The sequence below is a fragment of the Macrobrachium rosenbergii genome, chromosome 11 (genome assembly GCF_040412425.1).
Source record: "Macrobrachium rosenbergii isolate ZJJX-2024 chromosome 11, ASM4041242v1, whole genome shotgun sequence".
Classification (NCBI taxonomy): Eukaryota; Metazoa; Arthropoda; class Malacostraca; order Decapoda; family Palaemonidae; genus Macrobrachium; species Macrobrachium rosenbergii.
In genome coordinates this window covers 47,115,789-47,138,004 of record NC_089751.1, presented here as the reverse complement: position 1 = coordinate 47,138,004, position 22,216 = coordinate 47,115,789, and the positions used below count along the sequence as shown (strand labels likewise).

Genomic DNA, 22,216 nt, shown 5'->3' with positions numbered 1-22,216 from the left:
CTTCAGCAATTTCTTGTAGATAAAATCGTCACCAAAAGTCGAAAGTTGAAACTGGTAACAGCCAACCCCGCCTGGTATCCTCCGAAACAGGCATTCTTCGGCCCCTCTCGCCGTAGTCGCTAGATTCAGGGTATTTACTACTTTGTGAAGCTTTTTATTATTATTAATTAAGCGACTAAGTATAGAAATGACCTTATATTAGTGAATTATGTGCGATTATTACGAATTTATCAACTGTGTCGTACTTTGCTTACAATGAATCATTCCTCGGGCAGTCCGCTGTTATCTTTTGAATATTTCGTTTAAAACTAGCCGGGTTTAATATTTATATAGAGTAATAATATATTGTTTGATGGTCATCATTTATTGCATTCGAAGTTGAACTTGGTCATTTGGCTTGTAATAAGATAAACAGCCAACAAAAAGTGGAACGTGATATGAACCATTTTTTTGTGGTGAACTACCGTGAGATCCTAAGTTGAGAGAGAGAACATGAAACTTGTCGATGAACTTGAATAATTCAACTGAATTATTCTAATGAGACTGAAAACTTCCAATCTTTCCCTACAACCGCCGAAATCAATGAGACTAGGCTATACGGAACTGGAAGCAGCAACGACTAACCATGGTATGATAATCTATGAGAGAGGTCAAAATACGAGGAAAGTGACGAGCAGTTCAGCCATTTGGAAGCATTACAGCAAAGCCATGGTGCAAGAGTGAAGAAATACTTTACGAAAGTGAGTCTCGACAGACCAGTTGATAAAGCGACGCTGCTTCAGTCAGAGGCAGCACAGTATCTAAACTGGTTTCTATGGCCAAAGAAATGGCATGTAGGTGGTCCCGAAGAAATGGCATGTAGGTGGTCAGTTTGAATTAAAGAACAAGATTAGATAGTACAGAAATAAAAAGCTAATGAAAAGCCTACTTAGAATGGGATAATCTCCAAAGATATCAAACGATGGCAACATAAATGTCAAGATGAACCGAGAAAGGCTCACGGAAGTACAGGAGTTACCAAGTTGGCTTTTAAGTAAGATAAATATGAAAAGAAAACACCTAGTAAACAATTTAAATAGGGAAGCAACACAGGAAGGAAGAATATGCAATGAGGAAAAAGCCAAGTAATTAACATGTTAAGTTATACGGTCATAATATGTTGCCGTGCTCTTGGTGAGGCTTATGTGAAAAGTGCACAAAAGGCTGGACTTGATATAGTACACAGTTATGTTACAGTTATTTAAAGTATGCTTCACGTTTTGTTTACCAGTAGAAGGGAAACTAACTGAAAGTTGTAGAATCTTGTGCATATGAGGTGTGGGTTGAATGCTGTAATTAAGCTTTGTTAGCCTGGTTTTCAAATAAATTTTGGCGGCTACTTTCCAAATGGTATGCAGTTCGAATAGACTTTGCTGTAAATTACTAAAATAATACATAATTTGGTGGCCGTAGATTTTAAATATTACAAAACATTAAAATGTCTAAACTGAAATAAGAGGACCCCACTCAATCCTGACAGAAGAAAGTGCAAATAAGCAGTGTCCTTGAGTTCGGATATCCTTACCAGGGGAACTAACCCTGATAAATTGATAGCGAAAGTTTGATGACAAAAAAAAAAAAACTTAATGTGCCAGCACAGCTGAGTCTCTTGGGTTAACAAGTACAATCTCGGCAATCATGTGACTGAATAATGTTTGTGTACAAATGCGAGAGCAGATGGCGCTGGTGTCGTTCTGACTTTCAGGGCGAGTAGAAGCGAGAAGGAAGCGCTCCCAAGGACGCCTTGGGAAGAACAGGTTTGCTTTGACATCTCGATTAGTAGACCCACTTGAATCTCTTCTCCCTACGTAAGCCTCTGTCAGCTCACCAACATGGATTGTTAAATGCATTACTCTTTAGTCTACAGGTATTCAGTAATAAGGTACATTTCCTGCCTCTGCACGACGACTATAATGAAAATACGGATCTAAATCCAATATATGTCACATTTAAAGCTATTGCCATAAACGATGGAAAAGGGTTAGGCTGATTAATGTTTCCATTCATCCATAAGAGTGATTATAGCAGTTCATCTACGTACTGCATCATAAGCAGACAATCTCGCTCGGAAACATTCAAGTTTAGTGGCTTGTGCGTTGTCGTGGTAATCTCCAAAGAGATGGTTTGTTTATCAATTTAAGTAAGCTTATTTAAAAGCTTTTAGCTACATTCTCATCAGCTAAATGTAAAGGAAAACTGAACTGGCAGATTCTAGGAACTGCTTGTTAAGTAGAAAAGCACAAGAATCACCATTTTAGGATAACGTCAACTTTTGTCCGAAAAAAAGATGGGTTGAGTCAGTTAACGTTCATTATGAAGATACACTTGTCAAAATTAGGTTTTCGATGAAATTGCTTTATTGTTTAATGGGCCTTTTTAACAATAATAATTTCTTTTAATATATATGCATATATATATATATATATATATATATATATATATATATATATATATATATATATATATATATATATATATATATATATATATAAAGTTTCCTTGGTCCGGCAGACATTTGAAAACTTTTTCTAATGAACGTATGACTAAGAAAATAGATACGGATCTGAATGTTTCATATTAATTATCCTATTACAGTCATGACATAAGTCGGCATTTTTTATTTCCTGATAACGTCTAGGGTATCGTTTACACAAACCTAATGTATCACGAAGAGTAAGTGACTTCAAGTAATAATAATGCTGCCTATAAAGTAAAAGTCTGCATTGGAACACTGAATCATCTCCCCGAGCTCTCCTTTACAACACATATAAGTGCACGGGGACAGCAGGAATACAACGCATATATTCTTTCCCTATGGTGACCAACACATTCTGCATTTTTAATAATTTTCGTAAAAGGAACTTAAATCGAGAAAGAAAAAAAATCCATTTCATAATAACTACTTCTCAACATAAAAAAAAACACGAGAACCAGCAAACTGAATTTCCTGAGAGAAGTATGCACGCACTTACACCACAACAGCTGGTGAGAAAATGTAATATTTTAACGAAAAAAGAATCGAATGAACAGGAAATTAAAATGAATTTTTACGAACCTGTGCTGCCTCTAGAAAAACGATGGGGGTGGGGCGGGGGGTTATGTTGTTGTGAAGTAATGGACTAAAGGGGAGAGGAGGGAGGCTTGGTCGAGGAAGAGGCGTAAGGAGATTTGCTACTAATATCCTTGCAAGAAAAGTTTACGAAATGAAGATTTGAAGAAACTTCAAGAATTTCGTTTCCAACGCAACTCGACGCTTTTTTTTTTAAGGAATTATCTAATCCTCCGAAATCTGCTTCCAAATAAGTGCCACAACGATCTTGATGCGAGTACATTATAAACATTTTCTTCCCAGAAACTCTTGAAACGTTGTTGCTGAACTAATTTCACACAAAGGACAAGTTTTATCGTTTACTTACATTAATTTCCACTCCTCACCAATCATGGCCGTGAATCAACTGACGTAGGAATACATGCAGAATGAACAGACGACCAATACTTCTATAATAATAAAGTAAGTCAGTACGAGAAGGAAATTGTCAATCGCTCAGGCGTAGCCATGCAGTTAACACCACTGAAACGCGGCCATGACGTCTGCAATATCCCACAATCCAAGGTGCCATCTTCCAGCGCTGGGCTGATAATCACCGCCGGTGGGCTGGAATTAAACAACTGATGAAAGGGAATGAAATCGTCCACAGTCAGCAGAGATTAAAGCGACTCCTTATATTAGAAGACATTTCAGTTACACTTGGAAAAAATATATTAATACTGCCTCTAAATTCACATGCATCCTCATTTCAAAGCATGACGTTTGCCAGAGAGAGAGAGAGAGAGAGAGAGAGAGAGAGAGAGAGAGAGAGAGAGAGAGAGAGAGAGAGAGAGAGAGAGAGAGAGAGAGAGAGCTTATGTAATTCTGACTGAACCCAAAGCAAAAAGCTTTTGTAGAGTAACAAAAACCTGTCTAACCTGTCTAGAATAATATAGAATAATAACTGTAGCAACTCACTTTGGTCCCAAAATTCAACGATTTAATAGATTTAAAGAATACAAAACTCCCGTTCACTCAAGTGTTACAATTTCAACGATTTAGCATGCATTACTAGAGTTATAAGGGTTTCCTGTTGAAGACGGACCGCAGTGAAAAGCATATCAAAAAATGTACGAAGTAGAGAAGTTATGAGGTCACTGGGGTTAGTATAATTCAATATTTTACATACACATATAATATATATATGTACGTATGTATATACATATCTCAATGGCTGCCGCTGGAACAACAAACGATGTTAGTGTACGGCAGAAAGGACTCGGCCCACGTAACATCAGGTTACAGTACTTGTTCGTCGTCGGACCTTTGAATGATTTGGAAACCTTTTGTCCTAATCTGTGTTGGCATCAGGACCGGAAAGGGGATTGCGTTGAGGAATTTAAGCTTAGAATTACCAAATAAAGCTTGTTGGAAAGAACCTTCGCATTACGGATATTAATGCATACCAGGATCCAGGATCCTGATGCATACACAGCATGCACTTACAAGTGTCCTATAGTCTACAAGAAGTGTGGAACAAAAAATGTTTTGGCCTATACCTATTGCTATATTATTCAGAAATAACAAGCATCTTTGCATTTCAGTTACCTATACATCAAACACGACTTAAAAGGGACAAAAAAGCTCTTTCTCGTTTTTTTTTTTGGCTGACATTTCATTTTTGTCTTTTTGTCAGCAGACACCAACAATGATAGACGTCGAAGTAGTGGTGGACAACTTCATCGCAGGAACATTCCTGCCCTGCAAGAGGACATTGGATTCCTTCGACCCTGCCACTGGGAAAATCTGGGCCAAAATTCCTGATTCTTCAAAGCTTGAGGTGGACGCAGCCGTTGCTGCAGCCAAACGTGCTTTTCCAGGGTAAGATGCAATTGTTTTTTTTAATAGGCCTAGCATTTTCATTCAAGGTAAATTATGATGTGATGTTCTTTATAAATCCCAGTTTTTTGGGCAAGTCTGGTCATCACAGGCAAGGTGAAATATCAAATTTTTACTCAATGAAATGCAATGCACGATTTTCTTTAAATGGGGTTATAATGAAGATCTCATACTTTGTCACTACAGCGAAGTTCCCCCAGTGCTGGCTAGGACTGCATGTGAATTAAACCGATTCCCAATATTTTCATGTACCTTCACTTAACTCTTTCTTAATTCGAAAAATTTCACACTAAGCCCTTTTCAAATACCCTATCAATACTATGAAATTCACAAGTACTGCTAAATTTCAAAGCCGAGATATATATATTTTCAATGGTTCTTGTTTTACTGGACTCATTAACAAATCCAGAAACATTCACGCCTCTCTATTCACACACAAAATTAACAAAGTATTTAATGCTTCTTGGCAACTCTCAGTTGCAACGAAAAATGTTTTGATAGCTTTTTGCACCTTCGTACAAGGCACAGTACTGTTCTTCGCGCCATCGTCATTGCCATTTGCAATCTTGATTATTTCATGCTCTCCGTACGAATCGCAAGCCCAACAAGGTCGAACCCACTATGAAAATTACCTCTCCCGGAAGTGTAGTGCAAACTTGGGGTGATTCTGTTTACACGTGTGCGTGTGGGGGGAGGGGGGGCGGCGGCACGCGTTCGTTCTGAAAGCACGTATGCTCAACGTGGTAACATGTTCATTTGATTGCTGGTCGTCCAAGGTTGAGTTTGAACAGCAACTGAATGGGAGATCACCAATTAAGTCATTCCGCACATACATATGCCCCATACCATGGGTCACGGCGTGGCGCTTTTTCTTAAATACCATACTTCCAAACAAGAGGCAGTATAAGTCAACAGTCCAAACCAGGTGTTGTGGGTAAATGTTACACACTCATAATGAATTCAGTACTTCGCATTTTTCAAAGATATATAAACCAATCCGTTACGTTATGGCATGTGCAAAGCTTAACTTTTCTTTCAGCTATATGCATAACGTGAGGTTAACAGAAATGGTATTATGACATGCCACTTCAAGTTTATTTATCTATAAAAATGAAAATTATCTTAAAGATACTTGCAACTTTTTCGAGTGGGGATGGGAGACCTAATCATTAGGCAGGTGGTTAGTCTAATGGAACCTGACTGGCATTTCTTAATCGCCAACCAGACGTGTCAGCTCCTTATGATGAATCGTACAATATCCTATAAAGCCTGGCATATCTGATGTAGAGGCTTAATCTGCCCTGTGCCACAGATAGTCTCTTAAAACTTTTATTTGCACTATGAAAATATCGTGGAAACCTTTCTTTACAAGCTGTATCCACTTTATAACTAAAATGAATGATGTCACTTCCTTACATAGAAACGGTCACTAGCATCCGTACAATTACAACATGTACACAGCTTTGGCTTTTGTGGGCTTGTATGCGAGGTATGAGAAATTGAAAAGAGAAGCTAGTAATCTGCCCTTCCATCCCAACCTCATACTAATACCTGTACCTTATACAAGATGCTTTTGTGGAGCCTCGATAGCTCAGTCAATAGAGCAGCAGCCTCCAGAGGTCCGTACAATTACAACGACTGGTCACAGAAGCTTTGGCTTTGTTTTGTGGGATTGAATGTAATCAACGGATGAGGTTTTGAAAAGCAAATGGGTGTTACAGACTAATCATAAACAAAGCCACTTCAACATCTTCTAGAAACATAACCTCATACTAATCGATCTAACGCCCAGTTCTCCTATGCTGGGAGAAAGAGAGCTGGGGATTGTCGATACACATACACATCGTTACTGGGGTCTAAGCAATGTCAGGCAGGGCAGCCAATCGAGGCTACGGCCTACCCCAACGCCAAATCAAAGTCCTTCAAAAAAGAAGGCATTGTGTTACCCCATATATAAAAAGGAAAAAGCATATTAAAACGAAGAAGATACAAGATGCTTTTGTCTAAATGAAACCTGGACACCTACACACTATGTTGAGTAGCCCCCTCATTCCCTAAGTAGAGTGTTCAAGGACCTGCTGGCGATGTTCCTTAAGTAGAAAGGAGTGGAAATGGTCTGACTGTGCCAAATCCCAGCCCTCATTAATTGCGGAAGTGAGAAGCTCCTCCATAGGATGAATAAAAGGGTAAAGCCTAACAATCTGTATGTTTGCTTTATCACCTCACAGAGCCAGTAAGTAAGTTCTAGAAACACCGTGTGCCTGTTGGTACTAAGGATGTCACTGACACTTTGGCAAAAGATGTTGGGTCTTGAGTAACATAAAAAAAGTTTGCACTGGTGACAAAAGCATCCTTTTTTGGTTGTCATAAAAAAAAAAGTCCTACAAAGTGGGGATGTTTCTAACCTCTTTTCAAGAGCTGATGGTCTTAGTTATCCCCTAAAACTCAGGACAAACGAGAGAGAGAGAGAGAGAGAGAGAGAGAGAGAGAGAGAGAGAGAGAGAGAGAGAGAGAGAGAGAGAGAGAGAGAGAGAGAGACCCAACCATCCATATCTGGACTAGGTATGAAAGACCATGAAGCTCACCAACATGCTTTGCTGAAGTTGTGAGATCTGTATCCAAGGCCACTTTTCAAGGGCTAAAATGGTATCTGAGTAATACTGCTGAGAATAACAGCCATAACCAACTCTAGCCTGTGTTTGCAAGGTTGGCATGACTGTTTGAAAATTCTCTTAAAAAAGGGCAGCTCTAACGAGAACATATTATCCACACCCTTCAACTGAGCACTTTTAGGATCAGGCTGAATAGCAAATGGCACACAAGCATCCTCAATTGGAACCCGAGTCCAGGATGGAAGCGAATAACACTAGATTTTTATTCTGCCATATAATGAACAGATCGATCATGGGTTTTCAGAGTTCATAAGGTCATTCCATCATACAAGGATGTAGGAATCACCATTTCTCTGCTGTACAAAAAATACCTGGGTGACACTCTACGGTGTGGTGATCCAATTCATTCATCAGCCTCACCACCAGGTAACTGGGAAGGGAGATATCCTCTCCTGGTAATAGATGTATTCAACAACCTTACCTTACCTAACCAAAAGCACCAAGTCCTCTCTAACCTGGAAGACTTCTCAAGCCCATGGATATAACCCCATCTAACTTAGAGCACCATAACTCATAAAAGTGAACACAAACATTATTCCAACCTAACCTTGCACACTGGGCCCTAACTGACGGGGAGGGCACCCCTATCACCCCTTAGCATTGCACCCAGCATACGTTTCTTACCTTATGGGTGGGGTGCAGCTAAGAGTCACATTTGTTTTTCTTTTTTTTTTTTTCAATGCAATGAGTGGCCTCATTTAGCCAAATACTGTATGTTCTCTGAAGGAAAGCCATGTGAAGTGGAAAGGATAACTTCCATATGGATAAGAGTTGCTTGAGGTCTGAGTTTGGGAATGAAATTAGTAAAGTTCATAAACTAGCCATCAGCAAATCCTACACAAAACAACCATTGTTCACTGATTATGTGAGAGAGGTGCAAAATAATGAGCAGGAAGACAAGTACTGCTAGTTCATTGATGAAGTGATTTGCTTATAAAACGGCATGCGGACGTCTGTGTACTTCGCAGGGAACGCGGGTACAAAGATTTACAGGTGACCTGAGGTCAAACAATTTCTCTACAAAAACAGGACAGGTACATACAGAAACCATAATGATTAATAATGTCTGATGCGTTACAAAAATACTCCGTTACATATACATAATGCATGGTCACTTGAACAGACAATAAAATATACAATTCACAATAATGATAATATGTGTTCGGTTGACCCCAGGTCGAATGTAAAGGCACCGCAGAAAACCGGATGTTCATTACAGAGAACGTGTTGAGCGGGAACTTTACAGTACTCCCCCCCTAAGATGTAGGTAACGTCTGATCAAAGTAGATATCTGCTGGGGTGACGGAGGGGCCCGTTTTCTCGATGTCAACTGGAGGGTGGTCGCCTTCCCAGCACCCTCTGGTCCTGGTAAGCCAGTGGTGTGTTGGGGTGCCTCCCTGCCTGTTTTCTGGGTTTTCCAGGGACGACCCTTGACGTTTTCAGGGGCCATGGGGCTGGATCCCAAGATGAATCTTGCTATACCCTTCCAAGGAAGCTTTGAAACCAGCCCTGACATCCTCCTCCAGGAATGAGGGCTTGAGGCGGTCAACATTGGGTGGATCCAGGGGTCCCTTCCGTAAATGGCACCCTCGAATGCCTTTTTGTTCCATTTTCAAAGCACAAGGAAGGTCCTCTGCAGGGCCTGGTTCTGGTGGCCTCATGGTGTCATTCTGGAATCTGGAAAAGGGTGGTGGAGGACAGACATAGGAGGCATGGAGGGGATGTCCTGTCAGGATGTCCTCTGGCAGAAGGTAACTTTCCAACCCTGTCACAGAGCCTCGAAGCGTTGCTATGTCGTCCGATGGTCTTCTGGGACAAGTTCTTCTGGGACTACTGGGGTCTGAAAATACATTTTTCTGCTGAGAAGGTTTTGGCTCTGGAAGGAGGCTTTTCAATCCTGAGGTTTGGCAGAGGGCAGCTGGTACTTCGGGTTCTGGAGTGAGGTTGAGCCATGAGTCGGCAGGGCCTCCAGGTGCCATCCGCATTTCCACCATTCTGTTGGCTGTGGGGTTGTAGGTGGTGGTGCTGTGATGAGTGCACATCCCCATCCTTTCAGATGTGCCAGGGTGGTCCTGAAGGTGCAGACAGGAAAGCGGGACCTCTGTCTGTTGTTTTGATGTGATGGACATAACCAGTTTGGAGGGGGAGGGCACCTGGCGCATGCACGAAGTTGGCTTCTTCCAGGAATTTTTTCAGGAGGGAACCATACTGGTGGGCGGTCGAATGACTGTTAGAAGATATCTTGCTCCCTCCTGATGGGGAAGAGGACCCTGACGGGACTGGAGTGCCCAGCATCTCTTTGGCTGGGGAAACTCGTCCACCCCAGTCCGGTGTGCTGAGGAAACTTTGCTGGCCTGACTGCATGCATTGCCTTGCCCAGGCCTCGTGTCCTTCCGTATACCATGCCAGATGAATTTCCACCAGTAGCCTGGCCAAGGATCCGGAGGGTGGGATAGGAGCGTGGATAACGTCGAGGACCAGGCCGGGGACCTGTTGGCTGCTGTCAGGGGAGGCAGGCGGGTCCTGCGGACATCTGCAGTCGTCGCTCAGGCAGTGTTGACCCTCCTGTGTCAATCAACATCATCATCCGGAGACTTCAGCGACGTGACAGCTGTGTGGTAGGCTGGGGTTTCTGGCTCTGCCATGGTGGCCTGTTGGTGGCCGAGGTCCTCCCTTTTTTGAAGGGAAGAAATCCCAAGCTGCACATGTGTCAATCTCAATCCTCTGGTGGTAATAGCAAAGCCCGGGTTCTTCCTTCGGGAGGTATTTGATGGGATGAACTCTTCTGGGCGGCCGTTGATGGCCTCCGTGGTGGGGTCCTAGAGGACCAGGCAGTTGATCCAGGAGGAACTGGACGTGACATGCCCGCCTGGTAGTCCGTCAGCTGCTGAAGAGTTCCTGGTAAGGTGCTGTAGCAGGACTGTTGGGCTGAGCCTCCTGCTGGAAGGCCATGGGCTGAGGGGTCCCGCTGATGACTTGTTCCAGGATGGCTTTCTTTGCACCGTTGCTGGCGTCTGTCATCAGCTGGAGGAGGAGCGTCCTGGGGTCCTGCCATGGCCAAAGATGTTGCTTGGTGAGGTTGAGGGCGAGGTTGAGGGTCAGGAGGAAGGCCTTCTGCTGGTCGGGCGCCACACAGGTCTTTGGATGAGTGGCTTTGAGGACCTCTTGGAAGGTGGGGGCCATGGTGTCGTCATAACCCTGGGATGAATCTTCTTGTATATCTCCTGATGGAGGTATTGGGGTGGGGAACTTCAACAACAGCCTTGACCTTGCCCCCTCAACCTTAGAACCATGCCCCTGGGGTTTGATTGGTGAATGGCCCAGGAATTCCACCTTCTTGGTTGGTCTGTGCAGGGGTTGAATCACACCGGTGCAGGTACCTTCTGCAGGCGCTGCAGGAGGGGGATGTGCCGCAGGTGTTCCTTCTGGGATCTGGAAAAATTAGGATATCATCGTGGGGAATGTCAGACGTCCATGAAGTCCAGGTCCCCAGGATGCTGTCCATCAACACGCTGGGAGCGTGCCGTGGGTCTGCTAATGACACTGGTGACCTGTCTCAGGGTCAGGCCGAAGCTTTGAGAAGAGCGCCGAGTTAGTCCATTAGGGGCATGGGCTGGTTCATCAGGTGTGACGATGGCGGTTTTGGGGATGTCTTCTGGTCCGAAACTACTGGTCACCACTGATGAGAGGTGCAATGATTTGAGCAGGAAGATCTATCTTTGAGTTTATTTTGGCCCGTGGAAGTAAAGCAGCATAGGTCCTGCGTGTTTGGAAGAGGGTAGTGGTCAGGTTCAAAGATTTGCAGGTCAGCCTCCAGATCCATATTTCTCTGCACCAAAAACAGGGGAGGCCCATGGAAAACATAATGATTAATCTGCATGTTACCCAAATTTTCCATCATAATCATGGGCCTTCTTGGCATCCAAAAGGCGCAATTGGGGAAGCTGTCATGATAATATGTGTTCGTCGACCCCAAGTCATATGAAGGGACCTTTGTTTTGATGTGATGGTATATCCTGTGTTTGGTGGGGACGCCAGGCACCTGGTGTAAACTGGAAGGAGTTGAAACATGCCAGGAATTCTTTTTTAGGAGGGAACCATATTGGTATTGATGACGGAAAAAGTCGGGCTCACTTACAGGGCCTGAAAACAAAATAAAAGATGGCAGGAGCTCGGTGTCCAGCAGCATGCACAATAAGCGCTTGACTTCCCTAAAAGTCTGAAGTGTATCAATACAAAATTCTACTTAAAAAATAAGTGTTCCTATACTGTATTTACCTATAAATAGGTTATTCACATGCCCTCATATTCTCCGTTGAGAATAACACCAAAATGACTATCATTAGTTTCTGATATTGAATTCCATGTTGGTTTAATAAGTCTTAGGGGATGAAATATGTACGGAAGTTGGTCACAGGAATAGTGACTATATTAGCTTATGATATGCTGGCATTAGGCTACCCCAAAATCTTACCCTAACCCTGGCTAGCCTACGAAAAAAAGTCTTTAAATTGTATTGTAAACAAAACACAACCACAAAAATTTTGACACTTAAGCAAACAAAATGTGTCAATCATGAACTTAGTGTAGCCAACACTACTCAAACAAGGTATTCATGCTGAAGTACCTGTTGTCAAACACAAAACATCCAAACCTATTCTACTGTATTTAATCTGTGTATGCTGTGTGTATATAAATGTAACAAGATAAAAATACAATAAACAGAATACTAGTAATGCTGAATAATAGTGCACATGCAAGTTAAATACTGCAGCACTTCATGTTTGCCAGACTCTCATTACAGTACTTATTCTTTCTACCCTATGTACAGTACAGTACATCAGTGTATACAGCAGTATCATAAACCAATTATTTGTACCCTACTGTATATTGTGTACAATTTACTATAAAATACTGGTAGCACTCCACAGATCAGTGGTCAGCAACCACAGTTTAGATAGCAATCTGTGTGACCGAGGCTTATTCATTGTGCATAATTTATCACCATTCACACCTGGCACATTTGATTACCTTTCTCCTTACCCCTTCCTCATCAATACACCAACTGGCACATGACACTCCCATTGTGCAAATCAGCGAATACACAGTGCTTACCTAGTCTGCCATCCAGACTAGTTTGATCTTTCCTCCACACATCCATCTGCCCTGTGTGCACTAATTTGCTCAGCACATCCATCCACACACCATGTGCATTTAATTGCATTTTCACCATTTAGTGCGGTTAATTATGTATTAATGGTCACACTAAAAAAAATGTGCGGTCATGAGCATTATGCAGATATTGAAAGTACTAATAATTGTGGGGTCACCACATTACTAAAATACTAAAGAAAATTAAGTCCTTACCAGCACACAGAAGCCTACTGGAAATAGTCGAAAGATGGTTCTTCTGAACCTATTTTCCACTGATATTCTCATTGCGGCGCAAGATATTCCTCTTTAAAAATGTAACTCAATATTCACTTGCACCTCACTGCTGTAGTCTTGGGTGTACCATACTTATCTGACTTAGTTTAGGTAGTGTTAGCCACCTTTGGTGCAACCTCTGAGTGCTTATGCTATTTTGTCTGATAGGTAATAGTCAAGGATCTTTTTTTAGCTAATGAAAACCTAAACTTCTGAATAAAGTTCCCAGATGTTTTCTGGTTCACCCAAGTTTCCATCATATAATATATTCAGTTTAACAACAGCTGTCTCATGTTAGGATTTGCAGATGGCTAATGTACAAACTCAATGCCTACAAAACATTATTTACATGGAGGGTAGGCCCCTTTCACTGACAAATGTCTCTCCATAAAATAACAAGTCTTGGGAATATAGGAAAAATGTCTTCCTTCTGTAAATGCCTCCCAATGCTAAAGTAAGAAAAAAGCTGTGTGGAAAGCTAAGGGAAAGATGGGAGCAGCCCCTTGCCAGCTAGGGACCTAGCATGCAAGGTTAGGTTAGGTTGAACTTCTTTATTTTACTTTCCTAATTTATGGTGCTCTAGGTTAGGTTAAGACCACCTCCCCCATTAGTAACGAAGGACCAGTCATCCTATGGTATGTTAGGCTACGCTAAGAAAGTTAATTTTTGGGTGCATTCTTGCAAATTACTCGATGACTTCTGGCACTTTGAGTTGGGTTGGCAGGAGGAGGCCTCCAAGTCAGTGAGTTGTAAATGACCTTGTGAAACCTTTGTACTTTATATGATTTAAAAGTCACAGTCATATTGACGGGAACAAGGTATTTCTCAAAATGCTCATCTTGTGGCTTATGCATTGCAGGCTATTCCTGTTGGTGCAATTGACTCATTTTCGCACCAGCAATATTGGTCAAAAATATAAAATAAAACATTATGTTATGAAGTCAGAAAAATACTTGAATTGATATTATTTTATAAGTCGCCAATACATGATATGAAATTATAACCTACATTTTTTAAATGACCTCTTCATCAAATTATAACTTATAAGGTAAGACAATACCTGTCCCCCACCCGCCTCAATAACTATGGCAAAATTGTAACCAGTAAACACCCCTAGGTTACGGGGTATTATTTTATATTGGCAACTTATAAAATTTTACCCTTGAATTACGTTGGCGATCATGTGAAAAATTAATGTCTTCAAAATAAGTGTAAACATATGGGATGCCCACATCGCATTAACCCGCCACTCTTAAGAAGCAGTCGTGTCTGTCACCAGGCCTAAAGAAACATTCACGGCTAAGGGTCATCTGATTTAATGCCCCCTGTAAATGCACCCTTCATTTTACACCAATCACAAAACCTACTGAGCTTGTCAAGCTCGGAAACTGGATAAAATGTAATAGCCTACCATCAACAGAAAACCACCTTCAGCCTACTGTTAAGATTCTCCTGTAAGATGGCAATTAAACCCTACGACCTTATGAAAACCATACATCATTAACCTCATGATACACAGCAAATTTACCATTTCATTACTTACAGCGGAAAACAGTCGATTTGAATAATGGCGAATTGTATAGCGACGTAATATCTTCACATTATTTTCCAACTACACTGAACCGACATGGGCGGAAGTCAATGAGATCCACGACGTTTCTTGTAAACATAGACTTACAAACAAGGACTTTCGAAATGGAGTCAAAGAGGACACAAAAATTATGTAAAAATTCAACAGACAACATACAAATTGTTTACTGGCTAGTCAATTACGTTAAGACTTAAGACATATTACTAGGAGATATATTAACTGATAAGACGGATTTCTACCGTTGGCGTATGCATATTCGCAATAATATTGTCCTTGCCTACTTCCAGTAGATGTTCCATAACAACGTTAGTGTATTATGCAACTTAATTTTTTCTAAAAACTAATCGTATGTTAATCTTGGCGATCAAATGTTTCATATTCTTAAACAGACTTTCACCGAGCAAGTTCTGTTCAAGCAACTCTGAGCATGCGCATTACTAGGGATTGTTGTTAATGTATTTCTATTATTAATGTTGAGGTTACGTAGTTACGTACTCTTTCAAAGATATTGTCCCCAGTTCAGTAGCTTATACAAACAGATTATTTGTTTACTGTTATTGAATGACATACAATCATTTATTCTTCTTCCTGTAATATTTGTAGGGTATTGGAATCTCATAAGCTACCGTGATCACAAAGTGAGGAATTTATTGTACAGTCCTGTACTTTCTGTACAAAAGTCAGCTTTTATATAAAACTCCAAAGACCGTTCGGGTACATTTGATAAGAAAAATTATTTTACATGGCATAAAGTGGAGGCGATAGCTTTTAAACTTTAGTTTGGAGGACCAATTACTTCGTGTTTGTTATTTGATAATTTTTTGTATGAAAATCGCAACCGCTCTTTATTTCGTCACAAAATACTCATCAACATTCTTAATAGCATTACTTGCATGTAACTATATATAACATTATTTAACTTACATCATATTATTACTTCCACTAAATATGTTGATAGTGATCCTTTGGGGAATAACCACAGTTCAGTAAAAAAAAGCATAAAGAGTTACGTACAGCGTACACACGTGTGTGTGTATATGTATGTATATGTATATATATATATATATATAAAATTGCTGCCGCTTTCATACTTTAATGCTGAATCATAGATGAATTTCCCGTGCAGAGTATTTCCATACATTAGCCTTTTAATACACCTACATAGAGATTCATTGGCAGCACATCAAACACCTCTGTCTCGCCACACTCACACTCCCTCGAGATTAGAGCCCTTCCTGTCCAATACCTCTTCCACCCATCTGTCTAGCCCTTTCTAAGTTCAATGCAGAAACTGAGTGATTTAAATAAAAAAAAGGGCTGAAGTTGGTGAGCTATAGCCTTTGTGTAGCAGGGCATTTGTGAAGTAGCAGGGACTGAAAGACCGAGAAATGTGTAGTCTTAAAGTGGCAAATGAAAAGGCTTGGCCATGCTGAGAGAGTGGTTTATAGGTTGGTGAAAATCGTTTATAAGTCTGAAGTGCTGCGATGGAGAAGGAGATGAAGACCTAAAAATTATTCTTTATGTAGAGTGGAGCGGTAATTTAAATTGAAGGGCCTAAATATCCGGAAACAGTGAATATGTAGACATAGGGGAATGGTGCACTGTGCGTAAGGAGTTTTGTTGCATTGTTGATGAACTCTGTGCAAGTACATGAAGCAATTACTTTACGAGAAACTTTTTGCTCCGAGTCTCATCCTTGATTCTGCAGTTTAAATATTCCTGTAAAGGGGCGACGGCTAACTGTGTGCAATACATGATGCCACCATTATCCCACAACCTCAACCAGTTATCTCCCTTTGAAGCTCAACTTTCTTCTTTTTCCTACCACAGATGGTCCAAACTATCATACCAGCAACGCGCCAAGCATTTGCTGAAAGTGGCCGACCTCCTCGAGTCTCGTCTCGAGGCTTTTGCAGTCGCCGAGTCTCGCGATCAGGGGAAGCCCGTGTGGTTAGCCAGGACTATGGACATCCCAAGGGCTGTTCTCAACCTTAGGCACTTCGCCCATGCGATTCCTCACCATCTCAATACGTAAGTCTTCGTCAGTCTTCCCGTAAATGTCACTAATGGCTTTCATTTGACACAACACACGTGATATTTGGGATCTGCGACAAACTAGCCTGGTTTACAATGTCATAGTCATTGATTATGTTACAATTAACTTTAGATCAAACAGCAATACTGTCGGCAACGCGACTTCGTTGTGATTATGGGAAGCGGGTTCGTTTCCCGCTACCGGTCATCATAACTGCCTCAAATTTCTTGCACTTGGATCCAAAGGCTTTGCAGTGACAAGCGTATCCAAAAATGGCAAAGAATTCGAGAAGTTAAGAGGGCATTGTGGCTATTGCAATTACTTATAGGCCAACTGTTTCCTGGATAAGTTCAATCGTAATTTTGTCAAAACCAGGAAGGCAAAACATGCGTATTTATACTAGCATGTACTTCTAATGTCACTTTTGCTCTCCTGGTAGATCGAGCGTACAACCTGAGGCCGGGGTAGTGAATTATACAACAAGGGAGCCCGTAGGCGTAGCAGGCCTGATCAGTCCGTGGAACCTTCCTCTTTACCTCCTGACTTTCAAACTTGCTCCCGCCCTCATCTGTGGCAACACTGTTGTTGCTAAGCCATCTGAACTGACGTCAGTCACCGCCCATATGTTCTGCAAGGTTCTGCAGGATGCCGGTAAGCCCCTGTCACTGTGAGATACCTTGAGGGATTGCTCGCTTCGTTGAAACTGTGGTTTTTGTTTTTCATCGCACTGAAAGGATACTTGGAGAAAATTCAAAATATATTTGCAGTTAAATAATGGAAAAAGTAGTATAGTTATGAATAAGTATTGCATATGAAATAATGAAAACTTAAGTTTATTCACAGTACAATTATGTATGTGTATTGTGTACAGAATTATGAACATTGGGAACTAGACTTCGAGTCATCATCTCTTCCAAATCAGGCAAACGCCTTCAGATTAAATAAGAAAAAAAACCCGTGTTCATAATTTAAATGTAAATGTTTATTGGTAAAAAATACGACCAGAGTATACTAAATATGTATAAAACTGAGAAAATAAAATTCTATAGATACAAATACCTAACCTATTTCTTTTTGTGACGTAAATGTGATATAACGTTAAAGTTTTCTTATCGAACAAACTTGTGAAAACGTCGCCTTCAGCCCTTACAAGATAGTGAACGGATAAAAGTATCAGAGAAAGATAAACAACTGGAGCTTTCTTACGTGTGACTGCTCCTTCTTTGTTGGCAAAACGATAAACACCTTTATCCTCCATCCCAAGATTTCCCTGCTGGCGTCGTCAACATGGTTTATGGACTGGGCAACCCCACCGGGGAAGCTCTCGTCACCCACCCCGATGTCCCCATCATCTCCTTCACTGGGTCAACCGCTACGGGAGGACGAATTGCCCAGGCAACGGCGCCCATGTTCAAGAAACTTTCCCTGGAGGTATGTAATGAAATTTTACTCCATTGTAAGAAAAATTACGGAAAAATTAATGTGCATTCGTGTTCTTTATATGCATGTTTCACAAACATGCTCTACGTCCTCCTAGATAAATATAGAGAGCGCATTTACTATAGAATAGCCACATCGCTTTAACCTGCGCGTTTGCTCTCTCTCTCTCTCTCTCTCTCTCTCTCGCACACGCACACACACACACACACACACACACACACACACACACACACACACACACATATATATATATATATATATATATATATATATATATATATATATATATATATATTTTAGATAGCTACTTTCATAAGATCCAAGATTACATTCACAGTTATCGCAATTGGCTCACCAGCCACGAGAGAGAGAGAGAGAGAGAGAGAGAGAGAGAGAGAGAGAGAGAGAGAGAGAGAGAGAGAGAGAGTCACAACTCCTCCATGCCTCTCTTAAGACCCAGTGAAGCTTCTAATGTTTGTTCTTTACTTCCAGATGGGCGGAAAGAACGCAGCTGTAGTCTTCAGCGACTGCGACCTGGAAGCTTGCGTAGCGACCCTCAAAAGGGCTTCTTTCATTAATCAGGGACAGGTAAGCAATTATCAATAACTTGAAGAATGCGAGGTAATCATACACTCATTTTGCAATGTGGCTGTTGCAGTGTACAAAACCACAATGATTTATCGTACACAGATATTACTAATACTATCCGTTAATACAACCTTGACAAGCCTTGACCACTTATTCTACCAAATGTTCACATGATAAAATATTTTCTTTAATATTTAATAAGCTGCTGAATATTTTTCTTTGATTGGAAAAAAAATATTCAAGTCAAAATTTCGTAAATTTCACATCAAGGTCTTTCAACAGATGAATATATCCTGGTGTATAATCGATACTAAGAGGGTTCCCCTCTTCAAAAGGCTGTTTAAAATGATGCAAAAAAAAAAAAGCAAATAAACAATAAATTTTTCTGTTATACAAATCAGGTAGATCACAACTCCCCATTTATTACAGGTATGTCTTTGTACTTCAAGGATTTTCGTCCAGCGTCCAGTATACGAAGACTTTTTGCACTTGTTTGTGGATGCAGCAAAGTAAGGAACTTTAGTTTTCTTTCTTTTTTTATTTATTGCTCACTGTGTCAGTTTTTCATTTGCCTTTGTTTTTCAATGGAATAATATTCTATAATTCCTGATGTTTTTAATTTTTTTTCGACCACGTCTAATGTATGATACATAACGTCTTCGCCGCGACGTTACTGTTGTAATAGCGCTCATATACTGTACATAAGACAACGTAATACTGAATCAACTAGTATTATAATGCTCACATATGATAAAGATGATAAAGAATATTTCAGAAAAACAATACTAGTTCACTGATTCGTCTGTTCATCACTACTACTACTACTACTACTACTACTACTACTACTACTACTACTGTTATTGCTGTCAATACAATAAGTATCACTGATAACTCTTTGGAAAATCGAAATAATGCCATTCAAATCCCAACATGATTTCTCCAGGGAGATCAAAGTGGGCCCTCCGACAGGTGAGGATGTGTTCATGGGGCCACTCAACTCCAAGGCCCATCTCGAAAAGGTCCAGCGATACGTGCATTACGGAGTAGAGGACGGAGGAACCATCGTTTGTGGCGAAGGCGTCGATCTCTTGCATCTTACGGAAGACTACAAGGGAGTGAGTTACTCCGTCATTCATCAGATACTTCTCTCTCTCTCTCTCTCTCTCTCTCTCTCTCTCTCTCTCTCTCTCTTCATGAATCCAAACAAGTTCTCAATAGCCAGTAAGGGCTCTTTCTTTCATCAGATCCGGTCCTTATCGTTAACATTTTTTTTTTCGTGACTCGGCAGGGCTATTACATGCGTCCCACAGTCATCACAGGACTGTCCGACGACTCCCGTTGCATGCAGGATGAAATCTTCGGACCCGTAACATGCGTTGTTCCCTTCGATACAGAGGAAGAGGTTGTTGAGAGGGCAAACAATTCCAGCTACGGACTCTGTGCCTCGGTTTGGACTTCGAACGTTGGGGTGGCACACAGGGTTGCACAGAGTCTCAAGGTAATGCAACAATCGAAATGAAGCAGCTAATCTTACAATGAATGCTGAAGATGTTGTGTATGTGTGTACGAATATCCACACAAGCAAATAAAAGATTTTTTTTATGATTAATGGTCAATGATGCAGAAAAATAATTATATACGATTCATTTACCAGTTAACACAAGTCCATAAAAAATATCATCCAGCAATCCTTAAATTAACTATAACCCTTCCTTATCTATGTTGCTTGTCCTGATCAGTCTTACTTTTAATCGTGGCTTCGCTTTGTCCCACAATTATAAATTCCTTTGCCTCAACAAGGCATTATTTTAACCTTTTATATCTAGGCCATCTACCATTTCCATCTGTCCTACCTTTAATTTCACACTGCTTATTCTGTCATGACATTACTGTATCCATATACCTGCCTTGTACTTCCACAGGTTGGAACAGTCTGGACAAACTGCTGGTTGGTGCGAGATCTCGACATGCCCTTCGGAGGGGTCAAGAACAGCGGACTCGGGCGGGAAAGTACCCAAGACTCACTCGAATTCTACACAGAGGCTAAGACAATCTGCACCAAAATAGTCTAAGATGAAGGAGAAGAATCTAGCTTATGACTTCGAGGCTGTGTTATACACTCAAGGGCCCTTTCACAAGTAGCTCCTATTAAAAGGTGATCTCTTGACAGCTGCCTTTTAATAAATGGGCTCATATTAAAGGGCGATCTATTAAAGGATGTCCCCCAGATAAAATGGGGGACTCGTATCAATGGGTGTCCTTCTATAAATAGGTGATCTCCAACTTGTCCCCTACAACTATCCTTTGTCCTTTTATAAGGTGCCTGCTTGCACTTGGTCAACAATGATTTCTTGTCAGCGTCTGTACAAAACACTGCATTACATGTTCTGAGAAATTTACAAACTTCTTACCTGGGCACTGTACTGTATATATGTGATTTATTAATCATCAAATGTTTTCCGGTGTAGGGATCAAGAATTGTGGTCGTGAGAATGCTTGCATTCCTTTACGGCTGGAACATAATCCAGGGCGTATGGACATTGCGGTATGCGGTATATTGTTATATATGTGTTAATCAAAATGGTGTGGTAATTAAATCTTAATAATAACAGCAGCTTTGATTATCCTTAATTGAAACCATGAATAAGCTTCACATTTATCATCCAAAATTTGTATATTTTTTTAAATATTCCTTGACTTTCAAAAGGTTCCTTTTAAGGAAATTTACATATCAGGCTAATCGAACACTGTGCCACTCACCTCTAGACCGCATGCACTCTCCCTTCCTTTCCTGCATCTCTTCCACCACATCTAGTCAAGACTTTCTAGTCTCCCTTCCTCTTTCCTTCCAAAGCTCCATTCAGTGTTATACAGCCCCAATTCTATCTATACTAACGTAACCAACTCAAGTAACCCTGACCTGTGTTATCCTTGTAACCACCTCATTGTATTTGTGAAAATTTTTTTGTTCGAGTCATTCTTAACTCGCATATATTACAGAGGCAGTTTCATTATTTTTTTTTTTTTAATGTCAATACCCAAGCCTTTGCCTCCAGAAACACTTTATTTTCCGTACGTTTTCCTCGCTTCCTGTTTTTCTGTGATTCATCTCCTATCTATCCTTACCAAGGACACTTGCATTTGCTCCCAAATCTCTTGATGAATCAACCTTCTTCATCCTTCAGTCACCCATGTTAACATCATTTACCCATCTTCTACGCTCCCATTTGCCAAGACAATCTGAAAACAGCTACTATTTACGTACACTTCTAAACCAATCTCGTAGTATACATTTTCTTTCGATTATCACCAACTAAGACAACATCATTCGAAAAGCATTCTTGAAGATGAACACTGAGAGGCTTTTGCCTCTGAAAAACTGGATATTGTATTCTAGACACCATGTCTGAGGAGGTATAGCTAGTCAATGAAGACTATAACAACATCAGAGATATAAACCTATCTTCTGGAAAAGAAGTACTGGGATGTGGGGTTAT

The 22,216-nt window shown here is 40.8% G+C and overlaps 1 protein-coding gene across 8 annotated transcripts; it reads left to right on the top strand.

The window, feature by feature from the left end:
- On the top strand, nucleotides 1-21,328 carry LOC136843416 (2-aminomuconic semialdehyde dehydrogenase-like). Of its 8 annotated transcripts, none has more exons than XM_067111847.1 (10): nucleotides 1-130; nucleotides 4,767-4,948; nucleotides 16,487-16,687; nucleotides 17,131-17,342; nucleotides 17,956-18,122; nucleotides 18,624-18,719; nucleotides 19,149-19,228; nucleotides 19,663-19,834; nucleotides 20,008-20,217; nucleotides 20,642-21,328. In XM_067111847.1, exons 2-10 carry the CDS (start codon nucleotides 4,776-4,778, stop codon nucleotides 20,789-20,791), a joined length of 1,461 nt encoding a protein of 486 aa, XP_066967948.1. In that variant the 5' UTR covers nucleotides 1-130; nucleotides 4,767-4,775; the 3' UTR covers nucleotides 20,792-21,328. The 8 variants fall into 8 exon arrangements, with proteins under 8 accessions (XP_066967948.1, XP_066967950.1, XP_066967947.1 ...); XM_067111849.1 differs by having other exon boundaries at nucleotides 17-130; nucleotides 4,764-4,948; XM_067111846.1 differs by having other exon boundaries at nucleotides 113-628.
- The last annotated feature ends 888 nt before the right edge of the window (nucleotides 21,329-22,216 follow it).